This window comes from Dermacentor albipictus, chromosome 1, assembly GCF_038994185.2.
Source record: "Dermacentor albipictus isolate Rhodes 1998 colony chromosome 1, USDA_Dalb.pri_finalv2, whole genome shotgun sequence".
NCBI classification, from domain to species: Eukaryota; Metazoa; Arthropoda; class Arachnida; order Ixodida; family Ixodidae; genus Dermacentor; species Dermacentor albipictus.
Window position 1 is genome coordinate 504,837,545 of NC_091821.1, and position 18,826 is coordinate 504,856,370.

General features: G+C 45.0%; 1 protein-coding gene and 1 long non-coding RNA gene across 6 annotated transcripts in view; one reads left to right on the top strand and one right to left on the bottom strand.

The window, feature by feature from the left end:
* Window positions 1-18,826, bottom strand: part of LOC139054892 (uncharacterized) — a 216,738-nt gene that overhangs the window by 36,867 nt on the left and 161,045 nt on the right. The window lies entirely within an intron of this gene.
* Window positions 16,389-18,826, top strand: part of LOC135907603 (high-affinity choline transporter 1-like) — a 294,531-nt gene continuing 292,093 nt past the window's right edge. For 3 of the 5 annotated variants that reach the window (XM_070532592.1, XM_070532594.1, XM_070532593.1), the window contains exon 1: window positions 16,389-16,736. In XM_070532592.1, the coding sequence (XP_070388693.1) occupies window positions 16,487-16,736 (250 nt within the window). In that variant the 5' untranslated portion in view covers window positions 16,389-16,486. The remainder of the gene's footprint in view (window positions 16,737-18,826) is intronic. The other 2 variants (XM_070532595.1, XM_070532596.1) reach the window with 1 other exon arrangement.

Genomic DNA, 18,826 nt, shown 5'->3' on the forward strand with positions numbered 1-18,826 from the left:
TAGACAACCTCCGGAACGGTTTAAGGATTATGTTTCCAAGTAGCTTGTTGCCTTGGGTTAAAGACGTACTTGCATCACGTCCGGTGGTACGCATGTTTCAACCGCATCTGCCTATTGTAACGGTTGATGCTTCTGACACTACCCGCCGTGGTTGCTCAGTGGCTATGGTGTTGGGCTGATGAGCACGAGGTCGCGGGATCGAATCCCGGCCACGGCGGCCGCATTTCGATGGGGGCGAAATGCGAAAACGCCCGTGTGCTTAGATTTAGGTGCAAGTTAAAGAACCCCAGGTGGTCGAAATTTCCGGAGTCCCCCACTACAGCGTGCCTCACGATCAGAAAGTGGTTTTGGCACGTAAAACCCCATAATTTAATTTTTAATTTTTTCATGCTTCTGACGTTGGCATAGGAGCTGTCCTACAGCAAAAATGCGGAAATGACCTCTTTACAGTAGCTTTTGCTTCTCGTACGTTATCTTCCGCATAGCGACGGTACTCCGTAGGTGAACGGGAAGCATTGGCATGTTTGTTTGCATGTGAACATTGGCATGTTTACTTGTGGGGTCGACAGTCTACTCTACGAACTGATCACCAAGCTCTAGTCGCATTGCTATCTTCAAAGGGTCCTGGACAGCGACCGTTAAGAATTTCAAGGTGGAATGCAAGATTGCTGTATTACAATTTCTCCATTCAGTACTGTAAAGGTGACCAAAATGTCATTGCGGACGCATTGTCACGCCTACCTGTCCCTCCCGAATGTGAACCAGCACTAGATGAAGAAATAGTGTCTTTAGTTTCATCTTGTATTACAAAGGAGGAATTCCAAGCAGCCACACTGGCAGATCCAGTGTGCCAAGCATTAAAATGCAAAATAGTAAAAGGATGGAGAATTGCAGCGGACCTTCCGCCAGAGTTAGAGGCGTATGCTGCTGTACAATCCGAGTTGTCCTACATAGATAATCTACTTCTCCGAGGTGAACGTATCGTTCCTCCTGCTTCTTTGCGTCAGACACTCCTGTCTATTGCTCATGAAAGTCACTTAGGCATCACGAAAACCAAGCTCAGATTGAGAGGCATTTACTGGTGGCCTCCCATGGATAGGCAAGTTGAGGAACTTGTGGGAAACTGCTTTGTGTGCCAACAAGCAGATAAATCTTCTAAACCATCTTTTGCGCCATTACAACCTGTCGAATGGCCATTAAGACCATGGGAAAAGTTAGCCATGGACATAATAGGCCCTCTTGATCGTGCTCCACAGTATGCTCGTTTTGCTTTGGTCATGGTTGACTATCATTCCAAGTGGCCCGAAGTTGCTTTTATGCCTTCCATCACATCGGAAGCCATCATGCACAGTCTCATGTCCATATTCAGTAGAGAATTTTCCGATGCTATAGTGTCCCATAATGGACCACAGTTTGTTTCTGCACAGTTTGAAAACTTCCTGAAGGAAAGAGGCATTAAGCATTTTTTGTCCTCTCTTTACTACCCACAGGCCAATGGCCAGGTAGAAAGATTTAACCATGTCCTTAAAGAATTCATACAGATTGCTATTTTGGAACAGCGAGACCTCAGACTTGCGGAATTAAAATACTTGGCAATTTACAGGTTTACTCCACATATGACCACCAGTGTGTCTCCAGCTATGCTGCTCCATAGTCGACAACCACGAACTCGACTGGACATTGCAAACATGCCTCCAGTTCATCCTGAATTTGCTTCTCCAAAGTTGCGCCAGGAAGTGCAGAGTAGAGCACGTGATAAACAGGAAAATACTAAAAAGTATGCGAATCGTCATCGCGCAACTAAATGTCCTCAGTTTCAGCCAGGCGATCTGGTTAGGGTACGTACTTCACGGAAATCTGGTCCTAAATACTCCGGTCCGTTCAAGATTTACCGCAAAGTAGGTCGAAGTACTTTCCAGCTTGAAAATGGCAAGCATTGGAACGCGTCTAAACTGGTGAAGTACTCGGTACGTCAGGAGGAAACAAATGAAAGGAGTCATTTCAATGACGGAACATCCTTTGACGATGTTTTTCCACCTTTTCTTCCATTTCCTACTGGTACTCATTTTCCTGCTGCAACCCCTTCTTTGCAACCACCTGTCTCACCACCACCACCTCCGGGTTCACCCCATGCAGAACAGTCTTCTCGGCGTCCGTGCGACACTCCTCGCCAATACGCTGCCCCTGAAGGCACTCAGGTCTCTGACAGACCTTCCAGTCCCAGTATGAGTAACACTCCTGCTGTTCCTCCTCTACAACCTGAACCAGTCCTCCGTAGGTCTACACGCCATAGACAACCTCCGGAACGGTTTAAGGATTATGTTTCCAAGTAGCTTGTTGCCTTGGGTTACTGTCTACAGAGGTTTCAACCCTCCCATGCAAATTCGGCTATTAACGCCAAAAGCATTTCCTTTCATGTTCGTTAGGTGAATAGGACATATGTAGTATCCTTCAAATGGGGGGGATTTCTCGCAGCATAAACAGCACTATATGTACGCTGTACTTACTGCTATACTGCAGATTTATCAGTGGATCCTAGCTGTAGAACCACTTTTCTTCATTCCTTAGCATCCCCGCAGGAGGGATACCATACATTTCTTGCAGCATAAACATGTATGCACATTTCACTACGGTGCGGACCGCCATACTAATCTGTCTTTCATGCCAAGAAGTTATTAACATTAAAAGCAGTTACCATTCTTAAGGGGTGACTATGGAGTGTAAAGTGCTTTTATGCACAATGCCAAATCTACGACAGCCATAGAGACTGTGTCGAGTCAGGCTCAGGGCGAATGAGCCACCCATCAGTACGGTCCCAGGGGGCACACAGATGTTTGTTACTGTCTACTTTTCTACTTTGTGAATTCTTTGTGTTATCGGCGTGTGCAAGGATGCATCTCGTCGTCCGCCCAAGACGGGTACTGAAACTGCAGAACTGGAGTGCAATGATTCATTCAGTTTTCACGTTGTGCGTTTTTTTAAAGGGAGCAACCAATGATATCATTTTCTATTGTGTAAAGATGACTTCACTATCGTGTATGTTGCAGTGCAAACATGTGTTCTTTGACTCGTGACTTACTTTTGTTGCGAGGAGAGTGAGTAGAGCATTTTTCCTTTCAAGGGAGAGGTGATTTCGTATCCTGTGTTAACTTCTGGTTTCGGTTTTCTGTCTTTACATGAGGGCGCTACTCAGCGCCAACCGCTGTAAGTTGCGCTCCTGCTTCCCCTCGGAGAAATAAATGTCCATTCTTCGTCTGGTCACTGACTGGAGTAGTCCGTCTCATTCTTGCGGCGCTGCGCGGCCCGGCCGTTAGGCCTCATGCCGTAAACCTTTCGTCCGGCCGCCCCGTCGAAGCTACAACACCCATGTCCATTTATTTTTGTTGATTTCAGCTAAGATGTCAGTAACTCGCGTTTGTTCCCTCACCCAATCCGCTTTTTTTTATCCCTTAACGTTTCACCCATTATTCTTCTTTCCATAGCTCGTTGCGTCATCCTCAATTTAAGCAGAACCCTTTTCTTAAGCCTCCAGGTTTTTGCCCCGGAGGTGATTACTGGTAGGACACAGCTATTATACACTTTTCTCTTGAGGGATAATGGGAACATGCTATTCATGATCTGAGAATGCCTGCCAAACGCACCCCAGCCGGCGGATCCGTCTCATCATCCGGATCCGCCGTCACTACCTGCCCTAAGTAGATGTATTCCCTTACCACTTCCAGTGCCTCGCTACCTATCGTAAATCGCTCTTCTCTTCCGACATTGTTAAACATTACTTTAGTTTTCTGCAGATTAATTTTTCGGCCCACTCTTCTGCTTTGCCTCTCCAGGTCAATGAGCATGCATTGCAATTGGTCCCCTGAGTTACTAAGCAAGGCAGTATCATCCGCGAATCGCAAGTTACTTAGGTATTCACCATGAACTCTTATCCCCAATTCTTCCCAATCCAGGTTTCTGAATACCTCCTGTAAACACGCTGTGAATAGCATTGGAGAGATCGTATCTCCCTGCCTGATGCCTTTCTGTAGTGGGATTTTGTTGCTTTCTTTATGGATTACTACGGTGGCTGTGGAGCCGCTATAGATATCTTTCAGTATTTTTACATACGGCTCGTCTACACCCTGATTGCGTAATGCCTCTATGAATGCTAAGGTTTCATTTCATTTATTGAAGCCTTAAAGGCCCGGAGGCATTACATAAGGCGGGGGCAAACAAAGTATGAGGAACTCATCCCGCTAAAGAGGGAAAAGAGGAAGGAAAGATAGACGAAGAATAGAAACGGAAACAACGCTCAGGAGGGAACCGAGCAAGCAGTAGTATCATCAAAATCACTGTAAAGAAACCATAATATACAACAAAATATAGAGTACATAAATACTATTAAAAACATATTATGCGTGAGAACGAATTATTATCAATTAATTACATAAAAGGGGTCAACAAGCAAATGCATTTGAGACGAACCATTCTAGGTGTAGTAGATTGTTAGTTTCTCACGGAAAGTCGTGTGGTCGGCGGAAGAAACAATACTGTCGGGCAGAGTGTTCCACAGCGATATTGCATTTGGAAAAAAAGAATCCCTCAACGAAGACGTACGGCATTGAATGTGCGCGATTGGACAGCTGTGGTTGAGGCGGGGAGAGATTCTAGGAGGGGGTTGTAGTCGAGGGTGTCTGGCTATTGGGTGATAGTAGTGAGAGTGAAGCATGCAGAGACGCGAGATGATACGACGTGATTGGAGACTGGGAAGATCGAGTGTGCGTTTTAGTTCAGTTATGCTGGTTTTACTTGAGTAGTTTGACATGATAAAGCGTGCAGGACGATTCTGAATGGCTTCTAATTCGTAGGTGAGATATGCTTGCGAGGGGTGCCAGATAGATGATGCGTACTCCAGTTTCGGCCGAACGTATGTCTGATATGCAAGTTTTTTTATAGCGGGCGATGCAGATTTCAGATTGCGACGCAAGAAACCAAGTGTGCGCGAGGCGTTTGCGCATATTGTTTCAATGTTAGTAACCCATGATGATGATGATGTCAAGTGAACACCTAGATACTTATAGCAGTCTGTTCGTGGTATTGTAGTTGAGCTTATGTGGTACGCGTAGTTTGTGGCGCTGCGCTTACGTGAAAAGGACATACATTGGCACTTATTAAGGTTAAGAGGCATGAACCATTTTTCACACCATGAAACGATAGTGTCTATGTCTTCTTGTAAGTCAATGGAATCACCAGGGTTATGGATGGCGTTGTAGATACGCAGTCATCAGCAAAAAGACGCAGTCTAGTTTTTGTGTTACATGGCAGGTCATTGACATAGATTAAAAATAACAGCGGGGATAAGCCTGCTCCCTGGGGGACACCGGATGTAACATCAGAAATGTGTGAGTCATGAGAGTTAGCGGATGTGTATTGTACGCGTCCTTTTAAGAAATGTTGGATCCAAGTAATCAGTGATGGGGGGATTCCAAGAGTAGATAATTTGGCAAGTAGGTGATTGTGAGGGACGCGGTCGAAGGCCTTCGAAAAGTCTAAGAAGATGGCGTCAATTTGTAGGTGATTGTCCATGTGTTGTAAGATTTCATCGGTGAATTCAGAGAGCTGAGTTTCGCAGGATAATAGTTTTCTAAAACCATGCTGATATGAATAGAAGAAGTTAATTGATTCAAAGTAGTGCATTAGATTGGTTGCTATGATATGTTCCAGCAGTTTAGAGGGGATACTGGTTAGAGAAATTGGACGATAGTTACATGCTTTTGTTTGATCACTAGATTTATGGACGGGAATGATTTGAGCCTTTTTCCAATCGTGGGGAACTTCACCAGTACTGATTGATTGTTGGAAAAGTAAGCTAAGTATTGCGCTTGACAGGGAACTGGTGTTCTTAAGTGATTTGCTGCTGATTTGATCGCAACCAGCCGAGGAGGATAATTTTAGAGGCTGTATTAGCCCAGCTATTCCATCAGCGTTGATCTGGATATCGGGCATTGTGGACAGCAAGTGGCATGGTAATTCGACAGAATCAAACACTTTCTCGTAATCAATGAAAGCTATATGTAAGGATTGTTTATATTCCGGACATTTCTGTATCACCTGATTGATAGTGTGAATATGGCCTATTGTTCAGTAGCCTTTACGGAATCCTGCCTGGTTTTTTGTTTGACAGAAGTCTATGGTGTTCCTGATTCTATTTGCGATTACCTTAGTTAATAGTTTGCAGGCAACTGACAGTAAGCTGATCGGCCTATAATTTTTCAAGTCCTTGGCGTCCCCTTTCTTATGGATTAGGATGATGTTAGTGTTCTTCCAAGATTCCGGTACGCTCGAGGTCATGAGGCATTGCGTATATAGGGTGGCCAGTACAATCTGCCCACCATCCTTCAACAAATCTGCTGTTACCTGATCCTACCCAGCTACCTTCCCCCTTTGCATAGCTTCCAAGACTTCCTTTACTTCTTCCGGCGTCACCTGGGGGATTTCGAATTCCTCTAGACTATTCTCTCTTCTATTATCGTCGTGGGTGCAACTGGTACTGTGTATATCTGTATAGAACTCCTCAGGCACTTGAATTATCTCATCCATATCAGTAATGATATTTCCGGCTTTGTCTCTTAAAGCATATATCTGATTCTTGCCAATTCCTAGTTTCTTCTTCACTGCTTCTAGGATTCCTCCTGTCCCGAGAGCATGTTCAATTTTATCCATATTATACTTCCTTATGTCTGCTGTCTTACGCTTGTTGATTAACTTCGAAAGTTCTGCCATGTTCTATGCTAGCTGTAGGGTTATAGGCTTTCATACTTTGGCGTTTCTTGCTCAGATCTTTCGTCTCCTGCGATAGCTCACTGGTATCCTGTCTAATAGAGTTACCACCCACTTCTATAGCACACTCCTTAATGATGCTCACCATATTGCCGTTCATTGCTTCAACACTAAGCTCCTCTTCCTGAGTTAAAGCCAAATACGTGTTCTGTAGCTTGATCTGGAATTCCTCTATTTTCCCTCTTACCGCTAACTCATTGATCGGCTTCTTATGTACCAGTTTCTTCCATTCCCTCCTCAGGCTTAGGCTAATTCGAGTTTTTACCATCCTATGGTCACTGCAGTGCACCTTGCTGCGCACGTCCACATGTTGTATGATGCCAGTGTTAGCGCAGAGTATGAAGTCTACTTCATTTCTAGTCTCGCCGTTCGGGCTCCTCCACGTCCACTTTCGACTATCCCGCTTGGGGAAGAAGGTATGAAGGTAGGAAGAAGAAGGTGTCGTTGTACACACACAATCAGGAAAGAAAGAGAGAGAGCGATATCAGAACGCGTGTCGCATTTTTTCATCCTATTGTAGCCGTGGCCATAGGTGACTGATATGAATGGTTTTTCATATTTATGGTTAAATAGAATTGGGTCTGTAGTGAAGAGGAGGACGAAGAAGGCGCTCTTGTGTCGGCTCTGCGCGCGATCAGCGTTCGTGTACTGCCAGTGCAACTAGACTGTGCCTAGTGCCTCATAATAAATCATCATAATACATTTGGTGGAGGTGTTGCACTCCCCGACCTCACCCTGGAACTTCGCAGCCGAACTTTGACATCTGGTCCAGCCGCTACCATGAACGAGACTCCCAACAATCCACTTGGAGCATCTGCCGCTCCTATCATGTGCGGCGCCGTGCAGCGGCAGCGGGACCCTCCTGTTTTTAGCGGATCAGGTGAGACTGACATAGAAGATTGGTTCCTCGCGTAACCGATGGATAATTGTAGGTGTCGACCACATGACGCGCTACGCAGAGACTGCTGCACTCCCGGTAGCCTCTGCGTGCGAAGTTGCATTTTTCATCTTGCGGAACTTCGTGCTTCGACGTGGCCCACCACGCGGACTGCTCAGCGACAGGGGACATGTCTTCTTGTCCGAAGTAATACCAGCCCTTCTCGCTGCATGCAGCATCGTTCACCGCAAGTCTACAGCCTGCCACCCGCAAACGAACGGCTTGACAGAGAGGTTCAACCGCACGCTCGGTGACATGTTGACTATGTACGTCGCTTCGGACCACAGTAACTAGGACGCTGTTTTTCCTTTCGTCACGTATGCCTATCATACGGCCACACAAGCTACCACTGGCTTTCCGTCCTTTTTTCTGCTGTATGGACGAGAGCCCTCGTGTACTATGGACACAGTTCTCCCATACCGACCCGACGCTTCCGAATGCTGGCCTGTGTCTGAAGCCGCCAAATACGCCGAGGTCTGTAGGCAGCTCGCGCGAACCCTTACGACCGCTGCTCAATGTCGTCAAAAGCTGCGGCATGACATTGGCCCGCTTACAGCAGTTTTCCCGACTGGTTCCCTTGTGTGGCTGTGCGTCCCGCCTCACAGCCCAGGCCTTTCAACCAAACTCCTTGCACTCTATGATGGCCCCACCGCGTCATAGACCGTACCTCTACTGTCACCAACGTTGTAGAACCTGTCACGCCTTCACCCGACCTTAGGCATCGCGGGCGTGACACGGTTCATGTACACCGACTTAAGCCGTGCTATGACTCCTCCATCCTACCTACGCCGTAAGTCGCCAGGATGGCTCCTCTTCTCTCCCGGGGGTCATTGTAGTGAAGAGGAGGACGACGAAGGCGCTCTTGTGTCGGCTGTGCTCGCGATCAGCGTTCGTGTACTGCCAGTGCAACTAGACTGTTCCTAGTGCCTTATAATGAATCATCATACTACAAGTCGAACATCAAAGAAAACACTGCATGAGTTTGGCTAATCTGTGCTGTATCAAGTGTGTCACTGTTCTGCCCCAGCAGAATATATTCCGAGCACATCTTGGTCATCACAGGAGCTCCCATATACACCAACAAGAAGGGGCTGATGCGAAATTTGCAAGGCTTTTTCGCCATGAAAAAAGAAGCGCAGCCAAAGAATTTGGATATCAAGTCTTCAGAGGACTGTGCCAAGACTGAAAAGAGCTTCAGCCACCACTCCATTTGGCGGAGTCATCCACCACTCCATTTGGCCGAGACATTTGGCCGAGTCATCCAGGTAGCTCAAAAAGGACTTTGTGGAAATTCTTCGTGTCCAGATGCACCTGCAACTTCTGACCAAGTACCAACGACGCTGGCCAAAAGAGTTCCGTCAGTTTACCCTTAGTGAGCTTCCTGGCCATGTCATTCCACTCGTGGCAAGTGTAATAATTTTTCTATAAATGCAAGCTTTTTCATTGCGAATTCTCGTTAGAGATCATTCGTCCTCATTTAAACATAGAGGATACTTAATACCAGTCACTGTCTGGTAGCGTACCTTATCAGTAGCAGTACCTTCTATTGTATGTTGTCTTGCACAATTCCTCTCCTCAAATAGCTGATGAAGCATCGGCATGTGTCTTGCATTAACCTACGCACCATGTGCTATGGACCATGTTACTTTTCTTGATGCTTTAGCCTTCAATGCTTGCAGAGCAGAGTGGCTTCTCTCTTTTGTTTAGTCTCGTTGATGATTGCTCTTCTTCCTCGATAGCCTGGGTCTTTGCGGAAGCTACACTGAAGTGATTGATTGCAGAATCTGGTTTTGCTGCACCACTTGGTTATGGTCGCCGCGTTGCGTTTCTCGGGTGTGGTGGTCTGGTCAGTTACGTTGGTAAGCAGTCCCTCGAGGTTAGCATCTGCTCATGCAGTCCGCACAGCGACATAAACTCCCAATATACGCGCACTCAAACTGGTGCTCCCCGTTCGTTCTTTCCTGCTGCAGCCGTGAGCAAATTGTGCTTGTGGCCTACCTCGGCCATGATTTTCTCAGACGGAGACCAGCATATGTGCTTACATGTTCGAAGTGTATGAAGTTGATAGCCGTATTGTTGGAAAGGCCCACAAAAATGGCTGCCGAAGGTGATGACCACGAAAGCGACTTGTCCATATACAGAGGAAGTGGGACATCAAGTGTGAGCCACACGTTAGTGGCCCCCGAAAGAAAAGAAACGTACAGGTGGAAAGGAGTTAACGCTAAAATACCGGGTGTCCATGTCGCTGTGTTGGTTGCGGCAGCAGATGCGTGCATCACCTCATTGCTCCGCAATACAAGTTGCTCATCTTCAACGGCAACTGCCGGTTCAAACAGGTGCGACACTTTGTCTAATCACTGCTGGTTGTCGCTCGTTGCCAGACCACCACGTGCGACGAAGGCAAGCATTATGCTTGTAAGTAGGCGGCTTACAAGCATAATGTAAGTAGGTTGTCACCGGACGATAGAAATTTATATGCGCTACCAGAGTACAATGTAGAGTACTGCTATCGTGCTACGCCACGTGGCGGCGGATCTGCCATATTTATTAAATCATCATTGCCATACAAACGCCGCAATGATCTTGCCTTTTGTAATCTGATCTGCGAATCTATATGGTTAGAATTTGATCAGAGTGTTTTTTTCAATTGATGGCCGGAACACAGTGTTAGCGTGCATTTATCGTTCCCCATCATCGCCATACTCTGAGTTTTGTCTGCAGTTTGAAAAGTTGTTGCACACTGGTGCGAACGAAAACAAAAATGTCATTATCTGCGGAGACATCAATATAAACATTATCGACCCGAATAGTCCATCATGTTCTGATTATCTTGCGTCTTTTCTTAGCTATGGCCTTGCTTCTCTAATCACTTCTCCAACTAGATGTGACATGACAGGATCTAATACGTTAATTGATCACATATTAACCAACTTTACTACAGATCATACGGCAGGAGTCATCGAGCACAGCATAACCGACCACTACCCTGTATTTTTTACTTTGGGTAGAGAAAATTCTAAAGCGACTGAAAAGAAAGAGAAAGTACATTTCGACTCTCAAAAATTTATCTCTATGATACAGTCAAATGACTGGACCGCAGTACTCTGTGAATCTTCCGCGGAAGAGGCTCATCAGTTGTTCTTGGCTGAAGTTACACGCTGCATTCATGAATGCACTACTACATCTATCCTAACTCGTTTCTTCAGTTCCCCTCGAAAACCTTGGGTCACGAACGCGCTACTTCGATGTATATTGAAGAAAAATCGGCTCCACAAAAAGGTAATTTGTCAACTATTTAACTGTGAACTTAAATCTCGTTTCAAAAAATATTCTAACACGCTTGCAGCAGCACTTAAATGTGCTAAACGAGATTACTTTCAGAACAAGATTTTGAATAATGGCAATAATACGAGGCGCAACTGGCAGGTCATTAACGAATTCTTAAATAATAAATGCCGTGAGCATGTAACAAAAATAAAAACTGAGACACATACATACTGCCACCCAGCTGATATCGCGAATGCCTTCAGCGAGTATTTTAGCAGTACTTGCGATTCTCAAACAGATCCCCCATTACCGACATTGCCTCGTCATCTTCATTCTTTTTACTTGCGACCTACGAATGCAAAGGAAGTTCTTCATGTTATATCTTCGCTTAGGTCTACTGGACCTGGCCTAGACTCTGTTCACCCATCACGTATCAAGTTAGTTTCTAATGAACTGTCTCCTATCATAGGCGATATTGTTAACAAAATGTTTAAAGCAGGCATATTTCCCAGTTCTCTGAAAGTTCGTAAAATAACACCTGTTCACAAAAAAGGCAATCGTGAACTTCTGAATAACTACAGGCCTATTTGTATTCTTTCATTTTTCAGTAAAATCATTGAACTACTAGTTCATACACGTTTATCATCCTACCTAGCAAAATTTAATCTACTATCACCTCAACAGTATGGCTTTCGGCAGGGTTGCTCAACTGAGCTTGCGCTTCTAACCTTTGCCGACAAAGTCAAGAAGGCAATCGACCAAGGCTTGCTGGTTGGAAGTGTATTCATAGATTTAACAAAAGCCTTTGACACCATTATTCACAAAGCTCTAATAAATAAACTTGAATCTTACGGCATAACTGGCCCAGCACTTCAGCTTATTTCTAGCTACCTAACTAATCGTACTCAAGTTGTTCAGATTGACGGCAAACTCTCATCTGCTAAGAACACATATCAAGGCGTTCCTCAGAGCTCGATCCTTGGTCCGCTGCTGTTTCTGCTATTTATCAACAACCTACCTAATGTTCTAACCACTACGGACTGTATATTATATGCAGTCGACACCACTATTTTTACTTGTGCTAACGATGTCGACGAGCTACAGCAAAATGTTAACGTTGATCTGCATAACATAACTTCCTGGTGTCAAAAGAACATGTTGTGCATCAACCCTCTAAAAACGGTTTTTATGGTTTTTCATTCCTTCCCGACACTAATTTCGAACTCTATATCGGCGCGTCTTGAAAACAACTTAATACCAATATCTGTTAGCACTAAGTTTCTTGGCGTGGTTTTAGACAGGCATCTGAAATTAAATCTTCATGCGCAGTCACTTGTCCGTAAGATATCGTTTGGAATACGCGCCATAATCAAAACCTGCTCGTACTTTCAGCCACACACTATCCATTCCCTTTATCATGCACACATTCACAGCCATTTATCTTACTGCATATCAGCCTGGGGAAACACATACCTCACTCACCTCAGCCAACTTCAACGCATGCAGAATCAGGCGATTCGCCTCATGACTTTCAGCCATTTCCTATCGAATGCAACGCCACTTTATTGCAGTTTAAACATTCATCCTCTTCATCAGCTCTTTCAGTTAAAGTTAACAATCGTGATCTATAAGTTATTTCGTAATAGTGCACACATAGATGGCTTTGTTATTGAAACTTTTGTAAATACTAACACTACTAGGTTCTCTGAACTCGATAATCGCCTTTTGCCTAAAGTGCGCACAAACTATAGTAAGTTCACTACCACATTTGCGGGAATAAAACTATGGAATTCTATTCCACATACCATAAAATCATCCCCCACAGAGCATATATTCAAGAATCAGGTTAAGAAATACTTTATGCAGCAACTCTCTTCATCCTAACCACTGCCTTTGTGATTGTGATCATAATTGACTTAGCTATTGTACTACACGTTTATTACTCATATTTTTATTGTATTTTACATTTGCATTGCTTGTTCACTACAGAAGTCTTCTTCGCAATTTTTTGCCTTACTAAACAGTTTTGAGTTCTTTTTTCGCGCTGTTTCTTATTTAGTCTGTAATGCCACCGTAACCAATGCTTGATCTGTATTGTCTTTTTTTATTTTTTCATGTATGGGAGTCCCCCTGACAGTTTGTAACTTTGGGACTCCCTGTGTAGTGCTCATTTTGCATAGAATTCTTGTAAATCTGACATCATTGATGAATAAACTTGAAAACTTGAATGTATCATATGAGACCTGTGTATGAGAATGCTCACTTTTATCATATGGTTTGTAGACAATGTATAGTGTATTGTCTGAAGCCTATGCGGTTATTGATTGCTGTTTATTTCGCTATTATCTCACTTGGTTATGGTCGCCGTGTTATGCTTCTCGCATGTGGCGGCCTGGTCAGTGGCATTGGGGAGCAGTCCCTGGAGGTAAGCATCTGCTCCTGCAGTCCGCAAAGGACATAGACTCCAAGTATACACGAACTGGTGCGTTCTTTTCTGCTGCAGCCATGGGCAAATTGTGCTTGTAGCCTACCTCGGCCATGATTTGCCCAGAACGGAGACCAGCATATGGGCAGGTTGCAAGTGCTAGGCGGCGCCCCGTCTTTCCGACCCCTAGCGCCATCTGATGAATAGTTGCGCGAATGTGGTAGGATTACTCACGGCGTCAGCAGCCCGCACTGCGTGTTTGGCGTGCTGTGAAACGATAGCGATGGCGCGAAACAGCGTGCCGATATTAATTTTAGCCGGGTTTCGGGGAATTACAAGATCTTCATAGCTTTTTTCGTGAAAGGAATTCAGAGAAAGGAAGTCGTCTATTTGAAGTGGGGCACGTCTACGACGTGAGGGAAGTGTTGAACTCGCACTGATCGGAAGCGACTGCTAGGTTTATTCCGCAAACGAAAAATGATGCACCAGCGAGATGCGTGAAGCTCAGCGTAATTTACTTCGTTATCTACGGTGTGGAAGCATAAAATTGCAGGCGAAATTGATTCTTGAAGATCGGCGACAGCAAAGAAATCCTAGCGGGGAGCTGCGATTGCCGTGCTGGCATCGCAGGGAAGTGCAAGGACGCCGCGGTAGTTTCCCTGTACATACATGACGGCAAATACGAAATCCAAAACATCTCATCCAAGAACGTGGGGCGTATGAACGACTCGTAAGACCTACCAGAGGTATTCTAACGTTGCTCTCCCCAAACACAAAAAAAGGGGATGAACTTATCAGTTGTGTAAGACTACGCTGAGAAAATATTTTCGCCCAAGTTACTGGAAGTGCGATACTTTTATGTTGCGATTTTTCAGTGCGTGCAAAGGAGGTTCCAATAAACCACGCTGTCAAAAATTTTGGTGATCTCATCTGCACCTTCGTTGATATGCTGCCATGGGCGCAGAAGAGTGTATGCCAGCTCAGCCGGCTGCAACCCCTCCTCAAATCTCTCAGCAAGCCCTAGCGCTGTTTGAATGGGAGAGGATTGGGAAAGAGTTCCACGGCTTTACTTCGGTACAGTGTAGGAACAAACTACTTTGTTTGATGCATATCCTGGTACGTACTGCAGGCAGTGGCGTAGCAAGGGGGGGGGGGCGTGGGCTCCGGGTGCAAGGGGCCAGTGGGGGGGGGGGTCATATACATCTGGAGACACACAGATATTGTTGATATCCTCGCCTTCCTCCAATAAACCCGGGGGGGGGGGGGACAGAAGACCTATGAGCCCCGGGTGCCAGACGACCTAGCTACGCCACTTACTGTAGGTGTCCCGTTGCTGCCATCATTGCTGTAAAAGCAAAGAATTCAGCGTTATAACGCACTTGGCATAACACCGGAACTTAAAACAGCTTATGCCGTCGGACGAGCGCTATCCAGTGTTGACGCCGTTCTGCTTCATACGGTCGGTTTGGAAACCTGTAAAACTTTGTTCCTCGTGAGCTGGTGTACGTGCTGTTGCAGCCCACTACTCAACAGCTCGGGTTGCACTTCGGCATTGCTCAGAAAAGGCAACCGCTACGCGCGAAACAGTGCACATACAGGCTTTCCGAACGCAAGCGGGCCTGTCGTATCCTGCCGGTTCTGCGCTCGCCGCCGCGAGGGGTGCCCTAGTAGGCGCGGGAACTACGTTCGCAACCTGCCTATGTGCTTACTTGTTGGAAGTGTATGAAGTTGAAAGCCGTATTGTTGGGAAGGCCCGCAAAAATGGCTGCCGAAGGTTATGCCCACGAAAGCGACTTGTCCATATCGAGACAAAGTGGGACACCAACTGTGAGCCACACATTAGTGGCCCCCGAAAGAAAAGAAATGTGCAGGTTGGAAAGGAGTTAAGGCTAAAATGCCGGGTAATTCATATTGCTGTGTTGGCTGCGGCAGCACATGCCTGCATCTCCCGATTGCTTCGCAATGCAAGCTGCTCGTCTTTAACGGCGACTGCCGCTGCAAACAGATGGCACACTCTGTCCAATCTGCTTGCACCGCTGGTTGTCGCTCGTTACCAGACCGCCATGTGCGACGATGATGGTAAGCCGTTTACGAGCTTGCATAAATGATTCCAGCGTATCTCGACATGCAAATTTTATTTCTGCTATTATACGAGAATGTACACTGCTTGTCTTCTGCCAATAAAGTCCTGCCGAGATAATGACGAATGCCGAGATAATTGACACAGCTAGTGGCCCAAAGCCGGCGGACGAAGAGGCACGTGAAGGGCCAGCTATGGTGCAGACGCGGGAGTACCTGAGCCTTCTGCAAAATTAGGCTGAATGCATGGGCGGTGACCACGGCCTCGTGCAATGATTGGTCACATTAGAGCAGGTGTTGCTCGCACCCGGTAAGAACTTGGAACAGCCAAAGCTGACTGCCTTTTTGTACCCGAATAAAGTTTTACTTCACTGAATACATTGTACTTTTGACTTGCTCGCAGTTGTGGCGCAATTAAAGCTCGACTGCTTTTGCTTTCTTCGAGTGGGCACTTATATCAAATTAATGCTTATAACGAAATTTTTCGCCGTCCCGCTGACTGCCGTATAAGGAGGGATTACTTATCATCTTTTGGTGCAAGTACTGCTGGTCGAGCCTGAAAGGAACTTTGCGAGGTTATGCACGACTACATCATTGCTATAAGAGTCTCATGTTAAACACGTTTTCCGCATTGTTCACACTACAACCCATTATATTCGTAATCTCGCATCCTTGCCACAATTTTCATGACTACTTTTCATGAAAAGAAAACAAGACAAAAATAATTTATTGACGCTAATAATTCAACATACTAAGCAAGAACGTCATATTGTGTTTTCATTGTCAACCAGTTCAAATCCCCTCCCTACTGGGTACGTGCCACGAGAACAAGGAAGAAGAAGAAGAAGCTGCCTTGCGCATGGCACCCGATTCTTGGCCTATGCCCCTTAGTGGGTGGGAGCCATGACAGCGGTTCATCGTCATCATAAACCATCAACGGCACCGTGAAGACAGCGGAGATGGCCCTGAACACGTTCGCTGCGCTGTGCATCATTATCTACTACATGGTTCTGATCGCCATGGGCGTAGTCTCTGGTCGCAGGCTGAACCACAGCGAGGCGGCTACGCGACACACCACTGGGGCTTTTCGGCGCACTGGCCGGCTGTTCTGGCGTAGTGCGGCTGTCGATGACACCGACGACTTCTTGGAGCGGTTCTTCGTGTGCGACCGCAAGATGCCTCTCATACTGGGATTCGCCTCCATGACAGGTACATTTGCACTTTTTACAGCATGCTGAGTGCGCTTATGCATAGCATGTGGTTTCAGCGCCTGAACAAGTTGGACCGCTAATACAAATGATCGTAGACTACATAGCCCGAATAGGTGAGAAGAAAACTTTAGGTGCGGAAAAGGTATTCAAGACACAAGATTTTATGAAAACTCGACACAAGGTATGCATGGGCAGTCGTTCGAAACCATTTGATGCAATTGCTAATATTGAGACAAGGCTATTAACTGGCATATATTGTAATTCGTTGGTGGCAAAAGAGTTCTGTGAAAATCCAAAAAGTGAAGGAAGTGTATCAAAAGAAAAAAAATGTCGGCGAGCCCCACGAAGCTAAACAGATAACTTTACCATAATGCCATCAAGGTCGGCAACCTTTTTAGCAGCGTTCTAGGTCACGTGGTCGAGTGAAATCACTTCATGTAAAGCTATAGGCAAGAAATAATATGTCAAGACGCACAAAAAACAGTTAATTTGATGCTACTTAAACAACTGAAAAACACGTTTGCAAAAAATAATGTTGCGGCAGAACAATTGAGCAGTTAACAGTTATGGAAAATTTCAGAATATGGCACTAGTTAGAAGAACAACGAACTGGAAGATAAAAGGCTGTTGAAAAAAAAAATCCAGCCTGAAACTAAAGTACAGGCGATTTCGAGTCTGTGATTCGCGGAGGTTATCGTTCACGGACGGTAACATTTTGTGTACCATAATAATTTAGAAACATTTGAGAAAGTTTAAATGCAAAATTATTCCAGAGGTTTGCTGCAACGGCTGTAAGGGTGTTTCTTTCATTTTTTACAGCGTAGCCATTGAATTGAATTGATTTCCATATTGAATAGGGGAAAGGCCAAACTAAAAAGTGAAATTGAATTAACTTGACAGAGGTTCGGACCCCCTTTACAAGGCATACAGCAGGATAAACCAGTGACACTAACATTTCAAATACGAGCACAAGAAGCGTTAAAAACAAAACAGCATAAATTTCAATATCAAAATTTCAGGCACGGACTACTATTTCACATATTCTCTGTAGGAAACAAGAAAAAATATACTGAAAAGACAGAGAATTGCTGGGTTGCATGCATCAAACGAAATTCCCATAATGAAATACATATTAGTTTTCAGACAAGCACATCCGCGTAGAGCACATCATATCATGAATGCATCATAAAGATAGAGCGCAGTGTGTTTTTGCTGACAATTGTGACATCGATCTCTCGTTCATGAAAAAAAATTTGAAGTACAGGTATGCTGTGTTGAAGCATTTCTTCGCCATATTTAGTTCGAGAAAACAGGACTTTCCAGTACTCTTGAATTTGTGTGTTGCATGTAGGTATCCTAGCCTTCAAGTGTGATAACGACGTTATTATGTCTTCCCTAGTATTCATGCTATGTTTGCATCGTATGGCCGTACTATATGAATATATATTGCGAACAGGTACTGCAATAAACCACCTGTAAAGCTGTTTTCTATGTGCATTGAAGGGCACTTTAGCTATGTGTGTAAGGGCTTTTTTCTGAAGTTCACACAATTGTTGGAAATTGGATGACGTAGTTTTTCCCCATACAAGAAAGAAGTAGTTTCAGCTGGGCAAAAATAACGTGTTGTAAATCAGTAATTTATTACTGGGTTGTAGAAAAATACGTAATTTAACCAAAATGCAGACCATCCTTGAAAGTTTTATAATAATGTGTTTATTATGCGTGTCCCAGGACATATGCTTGTGGAACTATACACCAAGTGTTTTGAAAGGGTCAACCACTTCTAAAGGCAACTACTGGCGACTGTTTAGGAACAAAAAAAGCTGCTTTAGTTTTGCTTGTATTGATTTAATGAATTTATATCGCTCCATGTCAGCAGTCCGTCGAGAAAACCATTGATGTTTAACTGAAGTTGTTTGATGTTGTGCCCGGGAAATCGAAGAGTCATATCATCCGTGTAAATTATATTGTCACAGACAAAACCACAAAAGACTTCAGTCGACGCTAGAGATCTTTTATATATGTCGCTGTCCTGGCACCTTCGTGGTTCTCTCCTTCTCGGAGCCACCCAACATGCCTACCATGTGG